General features: G+C 41.8%; 1 protein-coding gene across 2 annotated transcripts; it reads right to left on the bottom strand.

The window, feature by feature from the left end:
• Positions 1-17,098, bottom strand: LOC121307262 (calsequestrin-1-like). Of its 2 annotated transcripts, XM_041239426.1 has the most exons (12): positions 16,752-17,098; positions 11,231-11,263; positions 8,103-8,196; positions 7,174-7,274; positions 6,682-6,793; positions 6,068-6,141; positions 5,849-5,979; positions 5,316-5,361; positions 4,367-4,421; positions 3,495-3,595; positions 2,658-2,732; positions 1-2,084 (listed from the first exon to the last, which is right to left on the bottom strand). In XM_041239426.1, the coding sequence occupies exons 1-12, from the start codon at positions 16,998-17,000 to the stop codon at positions 1,770-1,772; spliced, it is 1,386 nt and encodes a 461-aa protein (XP_041095360.1). In that variant the 5' UTR covers positions 17,001-17,098; the 3' UTR covers positions 1-1,769. The 2 variants fall into 2 exon arrangements, with proteins under 2 accessions (XP_041095360.1, XP_041095362.1); XM_041239428.1 differs by lacking the exon at positions 11,231-11,263.
• Between the last annotated feature and the right edge of the window lie 103 nt (positions 17,099-17,201).

Genomic DNA, 17,201 nt, shown 5'->3' with positions numbered 1-17,201 from the left:
TGGGGGTTCGATGTCTTTCTCTTTTTTTTTCCCCAAGACGAGATCTTGGAAATACGCTTTTATTTAGTTCATTTTTTTCTTCATATTTAAGACTTTACAGTTATATCACTTTTTTCTTTTAACAAATCAATCAAATAAATGTCTTTTTTTTCCCAGTAGAAAACATTTCATTGTACAGCAATTTATTTCACAGGCAAGGGGGATAAACTCCCCGTTCAATACCATGTAAGGTAACAAAAACTTGATTGCAGATATCAAGGAAATAAACGTAGGCCAGACCCAACTTCAAATCAGCCTCTGATGTACGCATCCAGCCCCAAAGTGAGCTGATACTTTGCTGTAAAAAACGAAGCAAGGCTCCTGGGCATATTAGGTCCGATCTGTGCATATTTCAGATGCAACAGAAATATGCACAGAGTCAGAAAACCCTTAAGACAGTGGTTCTCGAGTCAGGTCCTCAGGGACCCCAGTGTCTTCTGCCTTTTCATTCCAACTGAGTTTTCAGTTCCCCGACTAAACCCTTAATTGAATTTATAATAATTTGCCGTTTTTAATTGTTTCCAGCTCTTAAACAGTTTCAGGCTAACTGTAGCTTTGTGTGAGTAACTTGAAATCTTTTTTTAAGAACTAAAAAGCCCTTTAAGGAAATTGTTACAGTTCAATGAATGGTTTAGTTAAGTAATTTTGGAATGACAACCAGAAGACGCAGGGGCACCGAGGAGTAAGGTTGGTTGTTTTTTTTCTTTCTGACATGTTCCGTTCTTTAAGGTCTAGAGCAATGATTCTCAACCCTGGTCCTGGAGGACCCCCTACCCTGCTGGGCTTTGTTCCAACTAAGTGCTCACTTACTCAACTGAGCCATTAATTGAACTGATAATTTGCTTAATTTGACTTGAAGTTGGAGAATTCAAGTTCCTTACATTTGACTTGAAACCCCAAACTGTTTAAAATAATTAAGACTGATTAGACAAATTATTAGTTCAGTTAAGGATTCAGTGAAGCAGTTGAGAGCTCTGTTGGAAGAATAACCAGCAGGGTAGGGGGCTCCCCAAGACCAGGGTTGAGAACCATTGGTATAGAGGGAGTGGGACACAATTTTGAAGCCCATTGGGTTTCCAAGACGGTTGCCCAAAGCCAGCTCCAATGAAAGGGAAATGATCAGGAGGTGTGTGCGCTTGGGGATCGGGTTTGCAGATTAGCCTTTATGAAATGAGAAGCTAAGTGTAGTCGCAGGGTAACCTTCTATAGGGACGGTGACGAATAATTGGTTGTACAGCAGAATTAAGTCTTAAGTTGTCAATGGGTAAAGACTGGTGTTTCCTTACAGAATACAGTCGTGGCTTTTCTAAGATCTACACAGTAGCCAAAATTATTTTGGGCAATGGGCACCTGGCTGTCCATCTTTATTTAGGATAGGACAAAACCTTTATTTTTTTGTGGGGGGGTTGGGGGGTAGAAACTAGACAGTTGAAAATGACGAGTTCTCCCGAAAATCAGAAAGCTGGGCTATTGAGAAGGTTTCAGAATGCGATGCAGTGGTTGTTCGAGAAGACGGACGGGTTTGAGTTGAGTGTGTCGATGGGAGGACATACAACAAGACGAGTGCTTGAGTAGGAGAGTGACGCAAAGGTGACTTTTGAAGGGTGTTGGTATAACAGACGGTGGGCGGGCGATAGGAAAGGTGGGATCAGTGATGTAGAGAAACTGTGACAAAACAATCAGCCTGTTTTTCTGGGGGGCAGCAGGCGGATTTTCTGAAAGACGAGAGTTTAATCGTCATCGTCATCGTCGTCATCATCATCATCATCATCATCATCATCATCATCGTCATCATCATCATCGTCATCGTCATCGTCATCGTCATCGTCATCTTCATCGCTGTCATCGTCTTCGTCGCTGTCGTCTTCGTCGCTGTCATCATCCTCGTCGCTGTCATCATCCTCGTTGCTGTCGTCATCGTCGTCATCATCATCATCATCCTCGGTGTTGATGTCTCCATCGAGAACATCCTCGATCCAATCCTCCAGCTCTTCAGCGGAGGGCAGGTCATCTTCATCCTTCATCTCCAACCACACGCTGTCCGCCTGTGGAGAACCACAAGAACGAGCAGCACTAAGAGGAGACACGTCTAGTCGGGGTCATGATGTACTCTGTGTGGGCTGGAGGGGGGGGGGGGACTGCTGCTTCTTACATCTACATCAATTACTTTAGTTCGTTTAGCCATACAACTAAGAAGAAATAGGGTGGACTTTGAAAGTCTTTAAAATCTTACAAAGGAATTGACAAAGCTACTCCCAGTTGATACTCTGAGTGCAGCACGGAAGACCCAATTTGACTAATATTACCCAACTGTCTTGAACCAGACGAAGCCACTTCTTCAAGAACAGCGGCTTGAAGCCTTCCAGGAGACCACCAGGAGAACTAGTTTGAGGTGGCTGCATTACAAACCCCAAATCACCTCCAGCGTGCCGGTCAGTAGCCTGAAATCTAATCTCCTGAAACCAAGTTCCAAGCCGCAAAAGTGGCTTTATGTTCCCTCATCTTAAAGGTACCATGCTGTACTGTGACACAATTTTGGTTCTGATTAAACTCAAGAGAAATGCAGACAGAGAGCACAGGCGGGATGGGTGCGAGATAAAGGTGAGGGTTATACTTACATCAGTGACGTTGACAACCCCAATCTGGGGTGCAGACAGGTCGATGTCGAAGGTCTTCTCCCAGTAGGGAATGAGCTGAAACAAGACAGGGGAAGTCAGAATACAATGGAGCAGAAAATAGAGAGAGAGTCGTGTTTTATATTGATCACATCACAATGGTAAACGACATACTGAACACTGAAGCAAGGTGGAGGGTCACTTCTTGTTTTTCAATTCATTTCTAAAAGCAATTCCCAATCCCCTTTGAAGGAATCGGATTTGACATCTTAGAGGCGGGATAATAATCAAGGCGATCATTCAACTGCTTTCCTTTTCAAGCGAGTTTAATTGACTAACAAACACACAAACAGCCACTTTGATTGAATTCGTTTGTTTGCCATTTGAAAGTGAGAAGCTCATTTTTAACAGAGTATCTCCAATGGCAGTTTCGATCAATGAGGTCTTGGAATTGAGAAAAAGGGGACTTGATCACCCAACCCTGGATGCAAAACAAGAAGAAACGCCTACAAATCTAGAGAAATTGCACAGCTGGGTCTTCACAGCATTCCAAAGCACATTGTAAAATGAAGACCGTGACAACAGACATACCCTACAGAGCTCCATCAAAGATGAACCCTTTCCCATAGCAAATATATATATTGTTCTACCTAGTGTTGGAAAAAAAATAGCTGTTTTTAGACCCTTGTCCTGAGTTTCTGTTCTTGCGACAAGTTTGTTGTTTCCTTCTGCATTTCCTGGGCTCAATAACGCCCTGGTTTATGGACTGGCGCTGCTCTCAGTCACCCAGTAGGCACAGCTAGAAAGCAGATTTTTTTTTTTTTGTTTGGTTTTCCTCACCAGGGGGAAGTCATCGGGGTCGATCCAAATGATGCTCAGGTCTGGGTTATCGGTGTTGTCCTCAGCAACTTCCTTCAGGATCTCCAGGAACTCAAAACCATCTGCGTGGGAAGAGAGAGAGAGAGAGAGAAGATCGGATCGACTTGCAGATACAAGTTGGCATTGTTTTATAGCTATTTTGTTTGCTTGTCTGTATTTTTTTTATTTTGTGTTTGTTCTGATTCATTTTCTGTGTAAATCTTTTTTGCACGACATAGGGAATTATGCAGTTGTATCAGAAAGGGGCTAGAGTTATATCATGCAAAAACACATTGTAACTTCATAATAACATTGTACTGATGTGTGAGCACACATGGAGTTACTAAATAACTGCTATGCAAACTCATAGTCATTAGAGACACTCAGTGGAAAGTGTTACCCATTATCCTACGATCAACGATCTTGGAGCGGTACAGTCGGAGGTCTTGCCTGATGGGTCTGTATTTATTTTATCTTGTGTCCTAATTACATTGTTTGGAGAGATATTTCTGTATTGGGTTTGCATTGGGAACTCAACTACCATTCTAAAAATAGCTCTGCGCACTGACATCAGTATATAGATCTTATGTTCAGAACAGAAAACAGGAGGCACTTTATTTACACAGAGAATTGTGAGGGTCTGGAACCAACTCCCCAGTAATGTTGCTGAAGCTGACACCCTGGGATCCTTCAAGAAGCTGCTTGATGAGATTCTGGGATCAATACGCTACTGACAACCAAACAAGCAAGATGGAAGCGAATAGCCTCCTTTCGTTTGTAAACTTTCTTGTGTTCTTACTGCAGTGTACTATTTGGTTTTTTTTTGGTCATGGCCAGGCAGTGATTGACGGTACCTGGGTCCTCTTCTTCTGCAAAGGCGACGATGTGGAACCCATCGATATCATCTTCCTGACAGCAAACAAGACAAGGAGATAAACCGTCAGTATGCTACTATTGCAGCGTTCAAAAAGCACCAATTATATGCTCCCTCACCACTTTCTAACCAGTGGGAGTTACTGTTACAGCTGTGGCCAAAAGTTTTGCATCATCATCACCCTCTATTTAGAATGAACTCCCTCAGCTTCATAGAGTCCAGTGAAAGCTGCTGAATAATGTTCCCTTGTTAACATATTGAATTGCACCCCCTCTATATAGAATGAACTCCCTCAGCTTCATAGAGTCCAATGAAAGCTGCTGAATAATGTTCCCTTTTTAACATATTGAATTCCACCCCCTCTATATAGAATGAACTCCCTCAGCTTCATAGAGTCCAGTGAAAGCTGCTGAATAATGTTCCCTTGTTAACATAGTGAATTCCACACCATTGCTTTTAGTTTTCCCCATCTACTTAAAAAATGAAAAAATGATAATTGATGAATGTGATTTTTAAATATCTAAACTCAAATACTGTACTACTATTATGACTTCCGGTAGACATTTTGCAATATTATTTTGCAGTTCCTCTTGATTACATTATGTTCATATATTTTTTTTTTTTTAATTATGTCTCAATCCTAAAATTCTAGGTGATACAAAACTTTTGGCCAGAGCTGTACAGCTTTCTGAATTCCACTTCATGCTTTACATCACAGGTTGGCTAATCGAGTTGATGCTAGGACATTATAACAGCAATCACACAAAAAATGTGATCCTAACTTTCTCTTTGTTGTGTATGTTGCTATCAACAGAATTTACGATGTCCACATGTGCTGCTGTAGACCTGAAGGGACAAACAACATTAGTTTTACCATGGGGGGCGTTACCACGAAAGAACTCTACGAAGCTGCAACCTTCTGGACTCACCCAGGTCTCGTACATGTTGTATGGCTCCAGCTTCCTCAATGTTGGCCTGAAAGCAAACAAGAAAGATAAGTTAGTTTCCATTCCCTGCCTTTAATATAATAATTTTTTCAGTGAGCCTGCGTTAATCTTTTTATGGTTTGTTAACGCCTGGGGATATGTGATTGTACTAGCACCAATTATTAACAATTCTGTCTATAGCCAGGAACTCGAGAGCAGAACTCATTGAGTCTGGAGTGTTATTTTCTTCTAGAAAATAGAAATAGAAATGTGAGGAGGGTGGGGGTGGGGGGGTAGGATTGCCACCCTTCCCCATTAGACAAAGCCAAAAAAAACAGCTGGAGGCTGGGGAGGAGGAGAAGAACTGTGGCGCACAGCGGGAATGTCATGGATTGAGGTAAGGTATCAATCCCTTTCTTGCCAATCATTGGGTGTATCGAAATCAGATGCTAGCTGTTCGACTGGTGCTTTGTTCTGGCATTGGAAGCTCCTACGGTCTATCAAGTTATCTTAGAGACAGTGCCTGTCCCTCATACCTCTGGTGATCCTCAATGTAGTCCACAATCTCGTCCTCTGTGTACGGCTTTCCCGGGATCAGTCTGGGTTCATCCATGAAGGGTTCGTAAAAATCAACCTCGTTCATTTTCAGATCCAGTTTCTTAGCGATCTGGCCACGGAGAAGAAATAAAAAAATAAGGTTTTGAATCCTTTCTGTGTCGCTAAATTACCAGCGGATGTTGAAAACTCCGACTCACCTTCGCTTCAAAAGTGGCAAAGAAGTTGATGTACGGGTGGAACTCTTCAGCGGCATCTTCGTACTCTTTGTAGTCTGGAATTAAAATAGAAATAGATTTTTTATCAAGGTTTGCTTCAGTCGGTGTACCGAAGACAATTCACTTAAAAAGCGAGTGCCTTCAAATGTCATTTTTAATCGATTTTTTTAAATCAGTAATTCATGAGTGTCTTTGGGTTCTGCTGTTCTAATTCTGAATGATCAGATCTCTGTTTATCTGGCTTACAGCTTGCTTTGAGATTCGTTGGATGCATACCTGCTGCTATCATTGAGGATAGCAGGAGTCAGGCAAGCAGACACGAGTAACAAAAAATATATAGTTTCACAGCTTGGATCGGATAGCGACTGTGTCCTATCAAATGCAAGTCCATTTACAGTGCGTGCAGTTGTGTGTTGCAATGAATTGGCATCGCAGCCCAAAGACAAACCATTTAACCTGAAGAGCACGCTCCGTAGTGGAGAAGTCAGAACGTGTCTTATGCTGATGTGACTGTTATTAACCCATCAGCCACTAGGGGGAGACCCGTTACAGTGTGTTCATTGCATAACCTCTTAGCTTCGTCTCACGGTACGTACGCTCTGAATTCTCATTCTTGAAGTATCCCACCAGTTTGATCTCGTCCTCGATGTTCTCGAACGCCCGCAGCTCGCGCTCCCCTTCGATTAACTCCACGGGGTCGTCAATCACCTGGGGATGAGGGTTCGAATTCACCGTTAGAAGCCTTGAGGCGCTGCCCGTCACTCTGCAACCAGCAACCGGGCAGCGGGCTTTCTTTGAAATGTCTTCAATGAAAAAGACGGCGGTCTAAATAAATCCTAAATCTGAAGGTAGCGGAATGCCACTAAAATATCGGTTTTCTCAAACAATAAGTATTATGACATTAAATCACATTTTATTTGCATACCGAATTCTAGTAACTCAGAAAATAAATAGGTGCATTTATCTAATTTCCACAAAGTCTCTTTCTGCTTCATCTTGTCAGAATTCTCCTCTCTCTCTCTCTGTGGTCCTCCTCGACCGCACCGCTGACTTCTGGACCTATACTTCCAAATGATTGACAGACTCACGTCCAGAATGAACTCGACCAGAGTGTCAGCTGCCAGCTCCCCGTCGTACTCGATGACCTCATCGTCTGTGAAGATGTAAATGGAGTCCTCTTCGTCCATACCTGCTCACACAGACACAGACTTCCAGTCAAAACCCTTTGTATCCAATCGCACTTTGTACCAGCATTGAGCGTTCAAATACCCCCTGTTCAGACTGCACTTGTACATCTCTTGATCACCCCCTCCTGGTCTGTGCTGGACTTGCCTGCTCTCAGCCCCAGGCTACTGGATCCTCAGCTCACGCTCTATCCTTGCACTATTGCACTGCTAATCTGTCACTGTGGATATAACTTGTTGCATCCAAGTTCATGTATTTTAGGAGTATTATTATTTTCACTCACTCTCAATGACACTGTATTTAAGTCTTCCATTGTAACCATGTACTGCCCTGTAATAATAATAATAATAATAATAATAATAATAATAATAATAATAATAATAATAACAGTGCCTCATTGCAGCTCTGACTAAAAGTTTTGCTTCTTCACCCATAGAGTCCAATGAAAGCTGCTGAATAATGTTCCCTTGTTAACATATTGAATTGCACCCCCTCTATATAGAATGAACTCAGCTTCATAGAGTCCAGTGAAAGCTGCTGAATAATGTTCCCTTGTTAACATATTGAATTGCACCCCCTCTATATAGAATGAACTCACTCAGCTTCATAGAGTCCAGTGAAAGCTGCTGAATAATGTTCCCTTGTTAACATGTTGAATTCCATACCCTCTATATAGAACTAATATGTGAACAATGGAACATTATTCAGCAACTTTCATTCGACTTTACAAAGCAAAATTAGTTAATTCTATAGGGTGATGATGCAAAACTTTTTTGCTCATAGCTGTACATGCAATCGGTTCTCCTCTGCATCAGCTGATCGAAAGTCTTACCCAGTTTCTTGGCAACCGCTGCATCTTTCTCTGAGTCCACCAGACCGAACCCGATGTCTTCGTCCTCCAAGTCATCGAGAACCTGGGCCGCTAACTGCAAGAGAGAGAATTGAAAACGCGAGGTTTCAGCGGATTGACGTGCCTTCGTTCACCTAGATGAACAGCCAATAAAACACGGGATGCTCGAGTCGAGTGCTTCGTTCTGAGACAGGGGTGTCAAACTCCGTTCCTTTGTGTTAAATCGTCAACTGTAAAAGACCTTGAGGAAGAAAACAAAAAGAATGAATCGTGTCCAATCTAACAAAGGATTAGATCAATAAAGCTGATCGAGATTGCGTTGGACCTGAAACCACAAGACCAGGCGAGCCTCGGGGACTGGAGTCCGACACGTCTGTATCTGAAGCAAACATTCAGCATTCTCTGGACAATGCTCAACACGTCATTCCTGCACCGCCTCGATAAGAACGTAAGCTTGCGGACGCGAGAAAGCCATTCAGCCCGTCAAGGCTGGTCCCTTGCTAGCAGAATCTAGTATGTCTTTCGATCCAGTGTTTTAGACCCTGCTACTTCACCTGGTAGGCTGTTCCGTGCATTAACCCCACCCCCCACCCCTGCGAGAAAACTTCCCTTAGACCGCAGAACACATCTTTGCAACACTTTAAGGAGCGTGCAAATACAAACCCTTTTGTACGGTGTTCGCCTACTCTTATTTTTAACGGTTTACACGAATCTGAACATTACTTCTGGCCAAAAGTTGTGTATCACCCTATAGAATTAACTAACTAAGCTTCGTAAAGTCCAATGAAAGCTGCTGAATAATGTTCCCTTGTTAACATATTGAATTGCACCCCCTCTATATAGAATGAACTCCCTCAGCTTCATAGAGTCCAGTGAAAGCTGCTGAATAATGTTCCCTTGTTAACATATTGAATTGCACCCCCTCTATATAGAATGAACTCCCTCAGCTTCATAGAGTCCAGTGAAAGCTGCTGAATAATGTTCCCTTGTTAACATATTGAATTGCACCCCCTCTATATAGAATGAACTCCCTCAGCTTCATAGAGTCCAGTGAAAGCTGCTGAATAATGTTCCCTTGTTAACATATTGAATTGCACCCCCTCTATATAGAATGAACTCCCTCAGCTTCATAGAGTCCAGTGAAAGCTGCTGAATAATGTTCCCTTGTTAACATATTGAATTGCACCCCCTCTATATAGAATGAACTCCCTCAGCTTCATAGAGTCCAGTGAAAGCTGCTGAATAATGTTCCCTTGTTAACATATTGAATTGCACCCCCTCTATATAGAATGAACTCCCTCAGCTTCATAGAGTCCAGTGAAAGCTGCTGAATAATGTTCCCTTGTTAACATATTGAATTGCACCCCCTCTATATAGAATGAACTCACTCAGCTTCATAGAGTCCAGTGAAAGCTGCTGAATAATGTTCCCTTGTTAACATATTGAATTGCACCCCCTCTATATAGAATGAACTCCCTCAGCTTCATAGAGTCCAGTGAAAGCTGCTGAATAATGTTCCCTTGTTAACATATTGAATTGCACCCCCTCTATATAGAATGAACTCCCTCAGCTTCATAGAGTCCAGTGAAAGCTGCTGAATAATGTTCCCTTGTTAACATATTGAATTGCACCCCCTCTATATAGAATGAACTCCCTCAGCTTCATAGAGTCCAGTGAAAGCTGCTGAATAATGTTCCCTTGTTAACATATTGAATTGCACCCCCTCTATATAGAATGAACTCCCTCAGCTTCATAGAGTCCAGTGAAAGCTGCTGAATAATGTTCCCTTGTTAACATATTGAATTCCACACACGCAGCGCTTTGTAGTTTTGACAACAAAATATATCACATTTCCAAAATCTACCATGAAATACCACTGTACTACTATTATGGCTTCCGGTAGACTTTTACGACATAATTTTGTATTTATTTATTTATTTTCATTACACGACTAGATGGCTGGTAGATAATACATTTGTATTTATTATTTATTTCATTACACGATCATGCTAGTATATCCAAACTATATATATATATATATATATATATATATATATATATATATATATATATATATATATATATATATGGATTTTTTTAAATTTGGCGTCTCAAACCTAAAATTCTAGGATGATGCAAAACGTTTGGCCTGTCGCTGGAAAGGTTCACTCGGTACGGAATTATACGCGCGAGCCCAGCAACAGCACACATTTCGGCCCTTACAAGTTAAAGCCCGTGCTGCTGCTGGTTTTGCACTTTCTAATTCTGTTGAAATTGGAGCTTGTAACGGGCACCTGCATCCGCCAATTGGGAGCGATTTGCTTGGGGATCGAGCAGGCGGGACAGCAGCTAAACGAGAGCGACGCGGAGACAGGTGCCAAAAACAGATGATTATCTGCTTGCATTTGGCCTTGTAAATGTTGATCTGCTTTTACAGTATCTTGCTCTGCGTCTGGAATAAATATATGCAATCAATCACGTTCCCTAAATAGATTTAACACTGTTAATGCCCTGTCATTTTTTTATAAGAAAAACGCCACTTTATTTTTGTAACTTTAGCTCTGGCTAAACGTTTTACCTTATGCTCTTAAACAGTTGCAGATTTCAAGTCAGCTGGAAAATGATGTAACTAGTTAGTTCAAGTGAGTAACTAGTTAGTACAATGAAGGCTACAGTGAAGTGACTCAGAGCTTAGTTGGAATAAAAACAGCGCTAGATCTTGAAGTAACCGCATCTGGACCCCCCCCCCCCTCCGTTAAGGGCAATTGTGTAAATCAACAGCTATTGCGATCCAACTGTAATGATAGCTGAACTTCGTAAGTGTAATAATCATCGTCCAACCGTGCGATTGATCGATTACAGTTTGATTACACCTGCATTCGTCACTGGCATTGGAATTAGAACGATGGTTTCAGCAAAACAGTGCTGCTGGAATTGGGAATTTGGAATTTGGAATTTTTGGAATTGACCCCAGGTTTGCCTTGCAGTCAGAGCAGCGCTGGAGTGCATTAGCAGCCTGCAATGCAGAGAACGCCTTTGGGATGCTGGGGGAATGCGAGCGTGGCTCTGGAGGCAGCGGGGACAGCTCAAGGCGGGCTCCTGGAACATACCTGATAGGTCAAGGCAGCTCTGTTAGTTAACAGCTGTAAAGAGAAGTCGTGTTTTTAGAGTGATGTTTATATTTAAGCAGTAATATTAATAATAGTAGCCATACAAATATTATGCAGTTTAGAACTTCCAGAATACAGCTCTTGGCCAAAAGTGTTGCATCACGCTATAGAATTAATTAAGAATCCAGTTACTTAACGTGATGCATTTAAAAAAAAAATTCAAATCTAACATGAAATACAACTGTACTATTATTATGGCTTCTGGTATAGAGATTGGGTTTTTTTGCGATATCACTTTGTAGTTTCTTACAATTGCATGCTGTAAAATAAAAAAATCTAAATTATGTTCATATTGTTTTAAAACAAATAAATAAATGTCTCCATCTTAAAATTGTAGGCGGTACAAATCTTTCCCCATAGCTGCAGATTGACAAAGGGGCGATTTCTGTATAGTGTAGGGGTGAGGGTCAGCGAGCATTTGTGTGTAAAGGGATCTCGTATCTAGTAGAACGCTGCAGTAGCTGTTCATATTAACCGCATCTCTCTCTCTCACACACACACACACACACACACACACTCACAGACACACACACACTCACAGAGACACACACAGAGAGAGAGAGAGAGAGCGAGGGCCCAGCGTTTCCAGGACTGTAATGACCCTCCTTGCTAGTTTTCACTACCATGCTGCCTCAAACTGTGTTCCGGCTATATCTGAAAATGACGTTGGAGAAATGCATTTACAGCTCTGTCCAAACGTTTTGCATCGCCTAGAAATTTAAGATTAAGACATAATTTTAAATATAAAAAATAAAATAAAATACATGAACACAATTAAAATATGTTATATTACATCATGCAATCAAAGAAACTACAAAATGATCTCGGAAAAAAAAATAAAGTCTACCGGAAGCCATAAAAGTTTGATATCCAAAACGTCCCATTAAGAATATGGGGGAAACCACAAAGCGCTGGTACGGAATCCAACGTGTTAACGTAACGTTGTACGGCAGGTCTGACTTCATTAAGCAAAAGGAGTCCGTTCTACAAACCTTTGACCAGAGTTGGTGCCTTTTAAAACAGAACAGCGCGCAGTTCCACCCTGCCGCCACCAGAGGGCAGGAGAGCTGAGCGCAGGGTGGAGCGGTGGAGGTGGGGGTTGTCTGAATGGGCAGAATCGCGATCTCAGTAAATCACATTGCCCTAAATATAGGCTCTCGTTACCCAGCGCTGCTAGTCAGCAGCAATGCAGATAAATTTAGAGGCACACGCATATTCCATCCCCTGGCTATTTTCTGGGTCATGGCACTAGGACTGCATTGCAGGGGTTATGCTGACACGTACAGTACTACTGAGGCAGCATTCGGTAACACTGCCCTCAGCAAACGTGAAGGAATTATCCATGGAGATCTCCTTCGAGTACACAGCACGGACAGGCAAACACGCACAGCGACTGGACAACAGTTTAGTACTTTATGGAGCAAAATGAGTTTATTCTACGTTTTACTCAAATATATGATATATATATATATATATCTGATATATAGATATATATATATATATATATATATATATATATATATATATATATTACTGAACTTGAACTCGAGTGGGTTGGGTGAGGACGGGCGGGGGGGGGACGAACCGAACCCAACTGCCTACAACAGATGTCCTGTTATACCAGATCAGGCGCCTCTGTTTGGAAGCTGTTTATAGGTTTTGGGAGATTATAAATAAAACAGATGACATGCGTGATACAGCAGCGTGTGCGAATGTATTCGAACGCCGCGTTGATTCCGTAGCTTTGACTGGCTGAAATCAAACCACTGGAACTGAAAATCTTGGTAAAATTGTCAGGCAGATTAGCGCTTGTCCAGTTGAATTGACGGCTTTAATAAGCCACAGGTGCAGTTAATTTCAAACAGTGAGAGAAAAGGGGAACACGCAGCCACACGCCGTGAAACGCAGGAGTTTAGGACGCCTGATTTAAAGCACAACGTGGCTTCTGAATCCAAGCATCTTACAGGCTACAAAGCGCGTCAGTCAGAAGGGGAAGCAGCTGGTTGGTTATTGGCAATGAAGGCGGCCCTGGAAGGGGCGGGGGTTATTTCACTGGTAAGACAAGCTGTACTCTAAAGCCTAGGGAACACGAAGCGGCGACTTGAAACCTGGTTCCAGAAGACCCCCGTCCGGCGGGACAACTAGTTTGAGGAGACTGTATCAAACCCCAAGTCTCCCTGTCTGCTGTGCCGCGCAGTGGCCTGAAACCCAGTCTCCTGAAATCCAGTTTCCAAGCCGCACAGAGGCTCCCCTGAGCAGCCCTGTCTCCACAAACATACCCTTAGAATTTCGGCCACAGCTGTACATCGCCAGACTTATCACTGGGTAACACGATCTGATTAGTCGTGTCACTCATAACAAACACGCCACCAGTATTGAGGAGAGACGCCACTCAACCTAATCCTTCAACACTAAAGGGAGAACACAATAATAAACAACACAATACCGCACCTCCTCCTGCCTTATTACCCTATAGGACATAATTCAATTGCATTGCCAGACACTGCAAGCTGCAACACTAGCAATGCCACAAGTGACGAGCTATGCGTTTGAACCTATACAGTATCCGCACCTGTGGTCATTTGAACGAACGCTACCACGCTGAGTTTCAACTTAAACCACTTGCTATAGATTCGCGCAATTATCTCTCCTAGACCACTGGAGCAGCCTGCCGACCACTAGCGGTTAAAGTCAGGGTAGCTGATGAAAGAGTTGCATGCGATTTCTGATGCACATCCACTCGTCCTCACACACTAGGACTCGCGTGCACAGTTTGATTAAAGACGTTCTTGTTTTTGCAAGCCCTGCTTTCACTCTGTGGTCTAGAGAGCCAACTTGCTCCCGCCCCCAATTCGCCTGCTTGTCAGTAGCCAGTCAGCTGCTTCCTCGTATTGACTGACGTGCTTTCTTTTAGTCAGGGACGTCACTGCTGAGGTGGAACGACCCAGGGAGTGCAAACGGATAACCCGAAAACAACCCTTAGAAACCGAGAACGTCCTTTAATCTGAAGTAGTACACCAAACTGTCGTGTTTTAAACTGACTGTGTGTGTGTGTGTGTGTGTGTGTGTGTGTGTGTGTGTGTGTGTGTTTCTTATAAAACCGCACACTCGAGGTCTATGGTGTGAATGAAAATGTGAAGTGGCTGAGATTTATTATTATTATTATTATTATTTTATTATTATTATTATTATTATTATTTAGCCACGATTACTTGAAATAGCTAAGTGAGATCAGTGTGTTTTTAATCTTGAGATTCGACCCATTTGCATTACACTGGCCAGCAAAGAACCGAGTCTTCTCTTAAAGAATTTACAGTAAGATACATCACTGCACTAACCAGACTGTCTCTATGGCAATGTAATGACACAGCGAAATAAAAGCCAATATAATCAAACATTGGAACAGAAATCTGTTGTTTAATTAAAAATCCTGGAATATCTCATGATAACTAAGCAATAAATTAGCAGGACAAAATACCTACAAGCATAACACACACATATAATTTTAATAAACACACACACACACACACACACACACACACACACACACACACACACACACCACACACACACACACACACACACACAATTACATTATTCATGCGTTTCAGGACCAGTATTTTGAGTAACAATTCAGCACCCTCGGTAATGCCCACAAAGTGTAGCGTCATTTTAGGATTGAGACATAATTAAAAAAAAAATAATTGTCAGAAGCGTAACATTATTCGGCAGATTTGACTTCATGAAGCAAAATTAGTTCATTCTATAAAGACTGATGCTAAACGTGCGGTCGGAGTGGTACAGGAATAGAATATATGAAGGGGCTATTTGGAAATTATGAACATGCAGCTTGTTTATAATAGCTATAAACCCCCAGCGATATATTTAGAAACGCCAAAAGAAACCTTATAGTTTAAATCACTTTTCGTTTCAAAGTCTTCGATCGGTCCAGTTTTCCCGGAGATAGAGTTTGGTGTTGCGCGTTTTGTTGTGTATCTGATAACTCTCCAGGCTAAGATTCAAAGTGCTGTTGGCGCATCTGCCACCTGTTTCCAGTATGAAGCCGAGGGGATAAGGGATGAGTGCTTCGGACAGCAGTGTGGATGATTAACTCTTACCATTCCGCGACTGCTGCTTCAGATCTACGAGACTGATAGCTTTAATCAAACTTGGGGGAATTTTTTGGAGCCTCCTTTCTTTGTACAGAAAAAGTCTTTCATTGATGTGCCGCTGTTGCTTTGGTCCAAAAGTTTTACATCCTCGCCCTACAGAATGAATTAATTTCGCTTCATGAAGTCGAGTGAATCCTGTTGAATAATGTTACGTTAACATATTGAATTGCACGCTGCGTTGTTTTTTTAGTTTTCCAGATACTTAACAGAAAAAATCTGACATTTCGAAATCTAACATGAAATACCACTGTTATGGTTTCCGGTAGACTTTTGCGAGATCATTTATATAAATCCTAAAATTCTGATTCAAAACGTTTCATACAGTTGAAATTAAATTACGCAAAACTTGTAACAACCCTCATTACGCGTGGTCGTTACCCCTTTAAGAGGTACTGAAATATTTGTCTACAGTAGACACGCCAAAAGGTTGACTGAAGCTCCCTGTAGAGCAGTTGACTGCAATGGGTCCCGACAGAACAGACCTGACTAAGGAAGCATTAGGGAGACTTCTTCAAAAGTGCTTCTGAAAACAAACCATTTTCACTCAGGAAAGAACTGTCGTACAGTTATTTCCATATACAGACAAAATAAATCTATATGGAATCCAGATATTTTATTTAACGTCGTGTAATCAATTAAACTACCAAATGAAATCTCATAAAACTCTACCGGGAGCCATAACTGTGACACAGTAAGCATTTCATGTTAGAGTTGGCAATGTCACATTTCTGTCAGTTAAGTATATGGGGAAAACTACACAGCCGGTGGTATATAATTCAATGTGTTAACGTAGCCTTACTGAGCAAGACTCTGTGAATAGTTAATCCCATAGGGTGATGCAAAGCTTTTGGACAGAGCTGTATATGGATAGAACGCCGTTATAGAGCAGGGTCGACACCTGTTAGCGCAACAGAATCCATGTGAACTAATAAACCCTTTAATTCACGCAAACCTTCCATGATATTTTCAGGATGTCCTGTCCTGACTCAATAACGTGTTAGGGGTTTCAGGATGTCATGTAAGACTAATATATTAGGGTTTATAGTATATTATATATCTATATATATATTATGATATATATATAATATGATATATATCATAATAGAATGTAATAATCTATATATATATATATATATATATATCTTTTGTAATTATTTAAGTCTAGACTGACTGAGGTCGCCTTGGATAAATAATACATATATGCATAATATTATATTATTATATAGAATAATTATTATATATTATTATTATTATTATTAACAGGCAGACAGACACACAGACGCCAGCACCTCTAAAATGAGTTCTTCCATCTGAAACTGTTTCTGGGAGGCGCGGTCGCTCTCCACGGGTTCGTGGTACAGAATGACCATGACGTCATATTTCTTCATGATAGCCTTGAAGTTCTTGGTGTTGAGGTCGTGCACGCGGTCCTTGCCATCGTACTCGGGAAAATCGAGCCCTTCTTCCGCCTGACAGACCCTCCCGACCCCGCAGGAGAAGAGGCACAGAGCCGCGAGAAGCAGCCAGGCTAACTTCATGACTAGACGCCGCAGTTAAATTACCTTTCAAACTTGTTTACGTTTTCTCCTGTCAAAAAAACAAAACAAAACAAAAACAAAACAAACAAACAAAAAAACTGACTGTTTTTGTTGGGGTGCTTGAGAAGAGTTTCAAGGTGCCATTAATGTTCTCTCTCAACCAGGACGGGATGGGAGGGAGGGAGGGAGGCGGGGGTTGGT

This window comes from Polyodon spathula, chromosome 54 (genome assembly GCF_017654505.1).
Source record: "Polyodon spathula isolate WHYD16114869_AA chromosome 54, ASM1765450v1, whole genome shotgun sequence".
NCBI classification, from domain to species: Eukaryota; Metazoa; Chordata; class Actinopteri; order Acipenseriformes; family Polyodontidae; genus Polyodon; species Polyodon spathula.
This window is presented reverse-complemented; position numbering and strand designations above follow the sequence as displayed.